Source organism: Nesoenas mayeri (genome assembly GCF_963082525.1).
Source record: "Nesoenas mayeri genome assembly, chromosome: 14".
NCBI lineage: Eukaryota > Metazoa > Chordata > Aves > Columbiformes > Columbidae > Nesoenas > Nesoenas mayeri.
This window is the reverse complement of record NC_137556.1, coordinates 2,374,828-2,386,596: the sequence shown is the minus strand read 5'-3', so window position 1 is coordinate 2,386,596 and position 11,769 is coordinate 2,374,828. Positions and strand designations below refer to the sequence as shown.

General features: G+C 45.2%; 1 protein-coding gene across 1 annotated transcript in view; it reads right to left on the bottom strand.

Moving 5' to 3' along the window:
- Positions 1 to 5,998: 5,998 nt before the first annotated feature.
- Positions 5,999 to 11,769, bottom strand: part of UBTD2 (ubiquitin domain containing 2) — a 40,147-nt gene continuing 34,376 nt past the window's right edge. Inside the window, exon 3 of the mRNA XM_080353114.1 lies at positions 5,999 to 6,563. Within this exon, the coding sequence (XP_080209240.1) occupies positions 6,166 to 6,563 (398 nt within the window). The 3' untranslated portion in view covers positions 5,999 to 6,165. The remainder of the gene's footprint in view (positions 6,564 to 11,769) is intronic.

The following is an 11,769-nucleotide window of genomic DNA, read 5'->3' as shown; positions in this document are numbered from 1 at the left end:
ACAACATGTCGGTTAATGTAATTATAGGACAATTACACAGATCCATTCCCCATGGACTGCACAGCTTATTTACAAGAGAAAACGTTGTCACACACCCAAATTAATACCAAAACGCATCTCTAGGGTATCAGACGGGTAATGAAAGTTGTGGAGCTCCGGCTCAGAATTAAAAGCCCTATTGAATAAATGTAAAAAGCAAAACCAACGCTGAGTTTATTTCTTAAGGCATGGATGGCATTTCCAGGATTACTTTTATTTTTCTAAGCGGAGGGGGGAAAAATGGTTTCTCTTTTGTAAGTATAGGAATTTTGTACAGCATTTCCAATAGAAGTGCATGATGGTTTGTGCCCAATGGTAAAGGATCTTCCCTAGGATAAAAAAAGGACATAATTTAACAGTATAAAGACAACCTGCTTGTGCTTTGCAGTGGATTTAGAAACACGTGCACACACCACTATGATGTGTCAACCACAAAGTATAACATAAAAATACATAATGCATCTTAAAAATTACCTGATGTTCACAGCATCTTTATATTGTCCCAGAATTCTTCATTGGCTGAAGGAGCCAGGGAGGGGGAAAACAAATCAAAGAGCATGATTTACACACTGGAATGCCCTTGTTCTTGTTCCAGCGTGTGCTGGAGCTGTGCGTTGTCTGTGTCTAGCACCGTATCCTACGTAATGTGAATGTTACGTGGCACACACAAACCGCATACAAGAAGTTTTACCATAAAAATGAAGATATTTATTCAAGAAGTACAAATTTGATGGTACCAGCCATCTTTGAAAGCCATTCCCATGAGGCAGAGAGGACACAACGTCTCTTGCTCAGAGCACAGGAAAGCGAGTGTCTCGCAAACCAGCTAACGCAGCCATTCCATCAATGCTCAAAAGCCACCTTCACTTTCTAAACATTCCCTGGACTTAAGAGAGGCACAAATAGAGTTTTTAATGCAAGACCAGTTAGTTATTTTAATAAAGCCATCAGCTAAAATTTATTCTGTTTTAATTTTCCTTGAATTACCTCCAGCCCGTCACTGGATTCAAATTTCCTAAGGAAAAAGAAAAGGGACTTGGGAGTGAGCAGGTACAGAATTTTTGGAGCTCAAGATGACGTTTTAAGGCAGGAGTCAGGATTTTAAGTTCTCTATTTGCCCCATGGCTCTGATCAAATGGTCTTCATCTGTAAAATATACAAATAGAGTCCTACTGGATAAATACCCAACGAGTGGTCCTGCTGGGAGGGCAGGAACACGCTTTTTCAAGGAGAGTCCAGTGGACACGTTGATGATAAGTCTCAAACCCACAGTCAGAAGCCTGCGGGTTAAAACAGCTCATCCTCCAAGGGTTTCACTTCTGCAGGCTCAGCGGGATGCCCCTCGGAACGAGAGCTACAGCTCCATCGCCTATAAACAGCAACACACGCGGCTACGGAGGATCTAAGCGGATGAAAGGTGGAAAGAGGAGAGTCGTTTGCAGAGCAGAGCAATCAAAAACGCTTTATGAAGAGTCTTAAAGCGGGCAGGCTTGTATATACAGTCATTAAGCAACGCAAGTGTTTGTAGCTGCAGATGGACCAGCAGGACATTCATCTTCTTTGGGAGAGAAAGCTTGGAAAGTTTAACTCAAAGGCTTCCTGGATGCATTAACCTGCACGGCAGCCCATCGGCATCTCAGCCCATCGGCATCTCCTGGGCTTGAAGAACATTTTGTTCTTTTTCCCAAGAAAAGTTTGCAGAACATATGAAGCTCACCCAAAGCAAGTTTCCAAAAGCACCTTTCTCATATAACCCCTACAGCCTATTCCGGGTGGATGCAAACTGTCCAAGAGCCACCAGGCACCATCCAGGAGGGACTTGGGATTACGGGAAGTGGTGAAGGGCAAAGGAAAATCAGCCCATTTTCCAACAGAGACCACCTTCATTCCAACACAACAGCAGCTGAGCAGCGCAGTGGAAAAGCCAGCCATATTTTTCTCTTTTTTAAATGTAAACATTCTCTGCATAAGGTGCAGGGTCTGGGATGTATGTACAGTGACATAGAAAGGAGTTTGTAAAATACAGATCAAGAGTCAGAAACGTAGCTACGGCTTACGCTTCCAAAGAGAGAAATGGAGAAACACACAGCATTTAATTCATCAACACTTACACAGCTAAAGCGCTCTCAAAGCTCCATGGCTAGAAGCATCCCGCCATTGTAACAAACTAAGATTTATTTGCTTTTAATACTTTGAAAAAGTGTTTACATTATTTACTAACAATGGATATATATGCAGAAGCACGTCATACTACAGCAATATTTTGTCTGTCAGCCATCTGCTTTACCAAAGGTTGCCTTGTTGCTCCAGTGAGCTCCTTTCCTCTCCTCCTCATTCAGGAACGTTCTGTGAAAGCAAAGAGGAGCTGGGGTTTGGTTTGGTTGCTCCTGGGGTGAGGTGGGTATTTTGTTGTTGTTATTACTACTACTTTCAGCATTAGGGGGGGTCTATTAAAAAACCCCAACTTATTACACTGCTGACTCGCACCATTTAGTTTTCCAAAATATTTCCTAGATCCAGAGAAGCAAAGGCTTTCAGAAAACTAACCCAAATGCTTGCAGTGCAGCTATTCCACGCTGCGTTCTCTGCAGAGGACACCAATGAACTCTGATGCACAGCGAGCCGAGGAAGCCAACGAAATGGGTGGGACGCTCAGAAGGAGCAGCTGTCACTTGGTTGTGGAAGATGACCCCAAGCATCCTCCCGTAGCACCGACCAATGTCCCTACAGCACCCACAGCTCAAACAACACCCCTACAGCACCCACAGCTCGAACAACACCCCTACGGCACCCACAGCCCGAACAATGTCCCTACAGCACCCACAGCCCGAACAACGTCCCTACAGCACCCACAGCTTCCCGGAGCTCCCTCGCCCCAGATGCTGCCTGTTCACCCCTCTCTGCTTTTCAAGCAGTTCAGGTGTGGGGACTTTCACCCGGTTATTACTTCTGGGTCAGGCAGAAGCAACAATGAAGAGGATAAAAATCTGAATGACATCAAACAGGCTTCTCACTGACATGGTAAGAAGTGTGATCTGCTGGCATCAGCTCGTAGCCAGGGCTAATCGAGAGTGACACAAAGGGGTGAAGTGTCAAACAAATAAAATAAAACTTAAAAAAATCTCTTACTCCTCACTTGGCATTGCAGTTCATGGCTGCATTCGTTAAAAAACCTGTTGCATTGCTCCAATTATACCCAAGCTCGGGTCCCGCAGGAGCCCCGGCCCACATCCTGCACCAGCATTTGCACCAAATTGCATCTCGAAGGACAAAGAACAGGCGTTTCAGGGACAGAAATGAATGTTTTCTCAATGTACATTGCAACCTCTAGCTATATACAATGGGATAGGTTAGTCAACATGCTGTATGCCTTCATTACTGGTATTTTTTTAATATATATATATATATCTAAAATTTTGAAACATAGAATCTTCTCCTAATACAAATCTTGTAAAATTTGTTTCCGACAGGGTGTTTTGCACATCTGTCACTTTATACAGAAGAGGTTAAAATTCTTAACTTGCACCAATGAGAACATTTTATCCTTGATTTTTTTTCAGTTTTAGATGAGTTTAACGGACAAGACGGGGGAGGCTGTTAGAGAAAAGAGTATTTTCATGAACATGTTCTCTGTTCTACTCAAAGGCTGCTCACCACATGGCCTTCAGGTCATCACCTTGCTCCCCAGCATAAAAGCAATTAATATAAAACATAGTCATTATTACACATTGCAAAACGGAACCTTTTCTAACTAAGAGAGGGCAGAGGAGAAGAAGGAGCTCTCCCAGCCCCTATATGCCGTAATCTTGAAAACAGTCCATGGTGACAATTGCCTAAAGAAAAACGTAGTGTTTTAGTGTTCACAGTTACAGAATTGTCACCCCAGTTTGCTACTTCTTGATCTATTGTCATTTCCTCCCTTCCAGAAGGGACTGCAGGGAAATGACATCGTAAAGACCATTTATACAGTTATGCCATACAAGTAGTGTCTTCCTGGCATGAAACCACCCTTTGCCCAGTGAAAATCCAAGGGATTTTTGAGTTGTTTATACATCAGATATTTTTCCCCTCCTCTGGAATGCAAAAGATCTGGCTGAAAAAAAGCCAGTATAGTAAATGATATTTTTCTTAAAAGAACCCCACAATAGAAAACTTTTGCTAAAGATCAGTATTTATCTAGTTTTGATTTAATATTTAAAAAGAAAAAAGAAAACCAAGTCACTTTGGTGTTGATGAGAACAGGGAACTCGTTTTCCTTCGCACAGCTCTGCCGCTGCTCGTCAGTCGTCCTGTACCGCATCAGGGCCAAAGGAGCTGCCAGAAAACCGCAGGCTTAATACAACACAGGGACTAAAATGAAACCCGTGTTTATCAGGGGCAGCGCGGAAAAACGCATATAAAACATGGATCTGTTTTCCAACCATCAGCATAAATTCTGCGCCTGCTTCCACCTGCTGGGAACGACTCGCGACGTTGCACGAGTGACTCTGCTCGCTCTGGCTCTGCGCTGATGCTCATGGAGCAAGAATTGAGTCCAAGAAACTGAGTTCTACAGAATTAATGAAAGAGCAAACGTAACAACTTTAAAATTCTCACTCAAACCCACCAGTTTTGCCACCAGACAAGAAGCAGCCGGGATAACTGTAGCTTTAGACCGTTGATGCAGAGAGGGAAGACAGAAAGCAATAAAAATAAGCTATTGATAGCTGAATAGAACATTTGGCTATGGAATAGCTATTCGGCCATGGAAGAAGTGAAGTAATTTAAATGATGGCTGAAAAAATGAGCAAACTAGAAAACAGGTTTAAAAGGAACAGATCATTTGATCTCAACCAAAGGCATTGCCAGAGAGGGGCGCAGCGCAGCCAAAGGAACACAGAGAGCATCTCTAACTGAGGGAATTAGCAATTAGATTACCACTACCCACCCCTACCCAAAAAACATGCTCCAATTCAGATTTTTGAGACTACAAAAGGATTTGTCGTTTGCCAAAAGGGCTCCTCGTACATTCTGAAGGGAAAGCACTGGCTGCGAAACGGCAGCGTCCCGCTCTGGGCCGCGGGGTGTGCTGGTGAGGACACTGCGCTTGTGCTGGCCGCAGGGTCACCAGAGCCAGGACACCGGTTGCTGCCGCCCACAACGCTCCCATGAAAAGCTGCAAACCGTGAGCTGCCACGTCCTCCTCACCATCTTCCGTACTCTGCGTCCTCTAGGAACCGAGCAGGAGGAGCCGCAAACATCCACTGCGCCTGGGTGTCAATGCAGCGTAACCTGTGCCTGTCATGGCGGTGCCGCGGGACAAAGGCGATGCACCTCATGCTTAAGCACAGCGCACCGCTCAGCCAGGCTGCTCAAAGCTTAGTTTAACAATCTGAGTGATATAGAGTAATTCGGCAGTTGCCGGTCAGCCAGTAAACCTCAGGCTAAGTCAGTCTTGTAGCAAGTAAGTTTACAGTACAGTACGTGAGAGTATACATTAAGTTATTGCCTAAGGCTCCGGAGGGCTGTGCGCCCAGCTCGGGAGCCAGCAATGGCACAGGACCGTGCTGCCAGCTTGGAATGTACAATCGCTCGGTGTGAGCATCCCCAGGAGCTGCCTGCGCAGGATGGAGCCCGAGCGCCCAGCCCAGCGCTGCACGAGAACCAGAAAGGAACCCGTGAACACGCAATGCAGGGCCTGCCTGGAGCAGCTGCAGTTCTTGCATGAACTGTGTGTGGTGCTGATATGAAATCTTATAAATTGATTAATACTTTTAAAAAGTGCTCTCTGTTGCTCTGGCTCTGTGGATCAGGATACCACCTGCGGTTTTAGGAATCGTTACGTTTCTGTATCAAGTGAACTACAATCTTTTCCCTCCCTCCTTGTACCTCCTCCCTTTTCTCTTCCCCTTCCTTTGCCCTTGCCCCGTGCTGCTTGCTGTTGCATTAGATATGAGATCAGGCAAACCCCAAAGGCCAGTTTACATTTTTATGTTTTGTTTTTGCAGATCTCCATCACAGATGGAATTTTTGCTGGTCATTTCTTGGAACCAATCCATTAGCAGGACAAACCCAAAGAAGAGAGGGCAGTGAAAACAAACCCCACGACAGAGACGGAGGAAAGAAGAATCAATAAACAAGCAGAAATCAGTTTTCCACCGGGGTGGGATTTGCTAAGGGCTGGCTCACGATGACTTGCACCACGTAGTCCTTTGGGATTTTCAGCTCCTCCAGTTTCATTTTGTCAGCCAGCGGCCTGCCCGAGAAGAACCAGCGCTGGCTGCCCGGCTCCACTCCCTCCACCGCGTGCAGCCGCCTCTTCATGTGGTACACGGTGTCCATGCTGCGGACCATGAGTTTGAGGTCTTTGCCTGTGGACAGGCGCAAACGGAGCTGGCATTCGTGCCCTGAATTGGGTGGGGGATCAGGAATATCCAGAGTCTCCAGGTCGCCCTTCTCCTCTATCATGTTGATGGGTGGCGCGAGGCAGTAGACGGGGAGCTGGTACCGGTTGCCCAGTTCATCGTAACACTCCGTAAGAGCACCTGGGAGAGGTAAGAAGGGAATAGATTAACACGAATGCGTCGCACATTGAACGTCGAAGCGCTGACCCCACTGTTCGTCTGAGTGCTGAGGTCTGAATTGAGGCTTTAAAGGACTGATTAAAAATATATATTATATATATATGAAGTTTTCATTAAAAATTGCTTCACTTCATTTTCATGTGGAAACTTGAGGTTTAGTTAAAAGCATCCCCTAAAAGCCAAATACATCCCTCCCTCCAGATAAATCAGGATAAGCTTCAAAAGCTGCAGGAAGGGAGAGATGAGGATGACGTTCTCCCCACGTTGGAGTATTTCACCCACGGCACAGCCTGAGGTTTGGGCCACGTTTGCACCCAGAAAACCGCACTCGGATAAATGACACGATCCTAAACCCAAGCTCTGAAAAGGCAAAACGGCAAAGGCCAAGGGCAAATGACCACTATGAAAGAGAGATTTTCTAACTTCTCAAACATTCAGCAATTGCTGAAACGGTTTCGCACAGGACTCGTGTTTTAGCAAGCGCTGCCAGAACAAACAAACATGACCACCCAAGTCGGACAACCCTGCGGCTCCGCACACAGAACAGTGTCACTGCCCCAGCACACACTTCACATTTGCACAGCATCTGGAACTCCCATTTTCCAAGCCTTGAAGTTTCCAGGAGTGATTTTTATTTCCCCAGACTCCTGGGAGGTTCCTCAAGATAACCCAGGTGCTCGTGCTGAGGACGAGAATTAATACACTTGCTGAAGTAACAAACTCAAGCTGCCTTCTTCACACACTTTATAAAGACGTTTCAAGAACTACCCTGTTAAAACAGCAGGTTTTTCAGAACGCGTTAGGAGCAAGAGAAGCCCGAAAGCGGAGCCCTGCTGCGTACAGCACACCAGAGAGACAGGAGGAGGAGATGCAGAAGAAGCTGTGTCCTAAATCGCAGCAGAAATCCCTGCCCAGTCTGACTAAAAAAACCCAGATACACTCCAAGCAAATGCTTCTCCCTGTCTCGGATTTACCTGCTGTAACAGATTTCCACATTTTTGCCCCTAGAGGGGGCACATTCACTTGCAAGATCACCCATCCCCTTGTAGCTGGAAATGTCTGAAGAGGAGCCAAGTCCTTGAGCTACACAATATATCAAAAAGTGTTTGACTCGGCAGTTGTGCACACAACACCCAACGGCTCCTTGGCAGAAACTAAGGGTTGTTTTTTGGTCGGAGATTTTTTCATGCCGACAGTGAGTTGTCTTAAACTTTGCTGTTTGATCAGCAAAATTACTGCAATAGAAATTAATGTTTACAGATATATAAAGGGGGAGTGTCAGGAGGATGGAGCCAGGCTCTTCTGGGTGACAACCAGTGATAGGACAAGGGGCAATGGGTGCAAACTGGAACACAAAAGGTTCCATTTAAATTTGGGAAGAAACTTCTTTGCAGTGAGGGTGATGGACACTGGCCCAGGCTGCCCAGGGGGGTTGTGGAGTCTCCTTCTGTGCAGACATTCCAACCCGCCTGGACACCTTCCTGTGTAACCTCATCTGGGTGTTCCTGCTCCATGGGGGGATTGCACTGGATGAGCTTTCCAGGGCCCTTCCAACCCCTGACATTCTGGGATCCTGTGAAAATGGTAACTTGGGGACACACTGTGTCACTCAGCCCAGTGTCACAGCAGCATCTTGCACTGGAAACCTTTCTTTTAGACAGAAGCCCCCTTTCTTAAGGATAACTTGTGTTGATGAAAACACACAGAGGAAATATTTGGTTAAAAGATCAATGTTTTAGGTGCAGCTGCTTTTGTACAGGCAGAACCAAAGTGGCTGTGGCCAGAGATTTACTGAGAAAACAGAACAAAAAAAGGAAATGCAGAAAAAGATCATTATACCACTGATTACAGTCTTGTATCATCAGTAATCTCAGAGCAAACCAGCTTTTATCAAAAGTGTACTGGATCTATATCTTTCGTGGTACTTTGTTATTTACAGACCAAGTCCTGAAGTTCCCATCCTTCGGTTTTGTTTTTCTAAGCTCACTTTGTTCTGTACGCCTGATCTATCTAGTAAATGTCACGGTACTAAACTCTGGATCACAGTTCATAGAAACAGAGAAAAATTCAAACAGCCTTTCAATTCAGCCAGAACAGCCAAACTTGTATCTCTGTTTAAAAGCCATGTATCTCAAAAAGAATGTTCTCGCTTTACAACAGCACATCAAAGAGTTAATTTTAAATACAATGGGGTCAGCTTGCTAAGGAATTCCTTCGGTATTCGAAGCTGAACTAAGTATGTTATAAACAGTGGATTGCTTAATCAAAATCAGATAAGCAATATTAACAAAAATCCCCTGAAACAGCAGTTAACTTGGAGGTTTATTTTAAACAAAGAAAAAACAACCAAAAAAACCCCAACAAACAAAAGACACAGTAGGGGAAATCTCTTGCCAATAAAATCTGCACAGTCCCATGCCAGGCTGAGAAATGGTTTATAACACATTGTTAATGTAACAACGGGTTCCCATGAACCTCCCTGGTAATTCCGTTCTTCCACCTGTACTGGTGAAAACATCCCTAAGATTCTCAAGTCCTGTTACAGACCACTCAATGGCTTTCAAGACTGGATATATTGACTAAACCAGAGAAGATGAGTCTTGTGAGCAAAAACCCTTTGCAATTTTGCTTCTGTAACTGAAAGCCGTATTTCTGATCCTTCGCAGGATCCCGGAGTGTCAGGGGTTGGAAGGGACCTGGAAAGCTCATGCAGTGCAATCCCCCCATGGAGCAGGAACACCCAGATGAGGTTACACAGGAAGGTGTCCAGGCGGGTTGGAATGTCTGCAGAGGAGACTCCACAACCCCCCTGGGCAGCCTGGGCCAGGCTCTGACACTCTCACCCCAACAAGTTTCTTCTCATATTTAAGTGGAACCTTTTGTGTTCCAGTTTGTACCCATTGCCCCTTGTCTTATTGGTTGTCACCGAGAAGAGCCTGGCTCCATAAATCCTTCCTGCAAGATACATCAGCTTGGGCCACAAAAGTTAATCAGCAGGAAGCGGCGCTGAAAAGATGTCAGGTTTTTATGAGAAAACACAGAGGAAAAAAAGAATTACTATTATTATTTTATTTTTTTCGGTTTCCCCGTTACCTAGGCAACAAGAGTCCTCACCAGCCATTTATGGCTTAGGAAGGATGCAGCCTCCAGTAAACTGAAGAAGGAAAAAGCATAGCAAGCAGCGGTGCTGCGGCTCAGCCCCGCGCCCACCCCAGGCACCGCAGCCCAACCCTGCACCAGACGCTAAGAACTAGAGGGTGAGGCAGTACTTTGAATTGTCACTGCTGATCGCATAGAGAAACTGTGCAAAAGGGGCAGATTTGGGGAAGGAAGCAGCAGAGAGGACGGGCGGGAGGCACACGGTCCAGGGGGATTCTGTACTGGACGGGAAAGGCCAAGATGTTATAAAGAGATCTTAAATGAGGAGAGGACAAGTTAAGCTTACCGGTACTTCATATACTTGAGGTCTCCTTGTGTATTTAAACACTCCTCTAAATGTTGACACGACTTTAATAAACTCAGACGCAAAATATCCTGATAGCAACATGAAGATCGGCCTTTGAGGAAAGCCAGTGACAGCACCAACCAACAAACCAGCCCGCACACCCAAGCTCTAACCCTCTCTAACTTCTATCATTCAGAATTAAGCTGCCACAGCACACACAAAGGACTGCTGTGAGCATCTCATTGACCAATTCATTTCTCTGAAAGTCTCCCAGTTAAACACACTGCCAAGCAAGCTTCAGAGCCGTTCACTATCGAGGCTGCAACACAGGTATGGTGTTAACTTTATAGGCTTGATTCGAGACAGAAGATACAATGCTAGAACCACAGCGGACGGGATTACTGCAATATTTCCAAAGCAGTATCAACCTGGAGACTGAGGAATTCTGGAAGGAGCTGCAAGGCAGAGCTTCTTGTTGGTTGCTATCCAGGTAGGAGACAGCTTGAGCATTTCAGGCAGGAAAACAAGCCGATGTGATAATCATCAAGCATACGGAACTGGAACATTTTGAAATTAATTGCCCTGCAGGCCATAAAACTTCATTTTACTGAGATTATTAGGATGGAGACATTTCTCTGGATTAGCAAGGGAAAGCACTAAGGAGGACTGGTTGAAAAACCGCGTCCGTCCCCAAACGGTTCAAGTGTGGACTGACTTACCCTTCCATGCTTGAAAACACCAGCAATTTAAGAGACCTAAATGAAACAAATCTAAACTTTTTCCAAAGCTTCTGCAATCAGGCATATATGACCACATTCATCCAAAAATACAACAAGTTTTAATGCACTTTAAAGCTGCACGCCATTCTCTCTTCAGGAAAAGCAGCAAATGTATTGCTTTCTGTTCATGATCTGCCTTCTGTTTCTTTAAGATTTCGAGCAGTTTTGAGACTGATTGCTCAGAAAAGCCCAAAACTTAAAAATGGAGCAGATTTCCATCTCGTCTTCCCTTCCCCCAGACAGACTTGCTGCATGAAAAGAAATTAAAACACAAACCAAAGCCCAGCATTGCAATGAGACTAGCTAATTTAAGGAGCCTAAGTGTCTGTGTATAACACATTTGCCAAAGGAACAGCTGGTTCATTTGTTTTTCTTACTGAAAAGCTCCATTCCAAACCCAAGCTGAGCCTGGATTGCTGAATAACTTGGCAATAGTCAAGCTTTCACCTGTAAACTATTGGTTTGGATCCAATATAGGTCACTAACACCCGAATCTCATGATGAGCATCAGAAAATAAGTGGGTCCTGCAGTACAGCAATTCCTAGAGAGCAATGACTGAGACAGAAAAGCTGAACTATCTCTTAATCTTTATTAGTCACTGATTGCAGGTCACGGCTGGGAAACATGGGATCTTATAAGAAAATAAAATCCGTACTGATGTCAAGAGCACGCGAGGGTGATGAAGGGTGATGAAGGGTGACGAAGGGCGACTCTGCTCAGCACACGAACAGGATCGGGACAAGTGCAAACACGCAGTGCTGCGTTCCAGCTCACCTACAAGCACCGTGAACTGGGAGGAGTCAATAGGAAAAAAGCTCTTTCACATTAAACCCCATATAACTTAATAATGACTAAAATGGCTTAATGCCGCAGTGAACAACTGCAGCTTTGCCGTTTTCTGGAGGGCAACGCGTGGGAGGACTCGTGCAAGCCTGTGTCTTG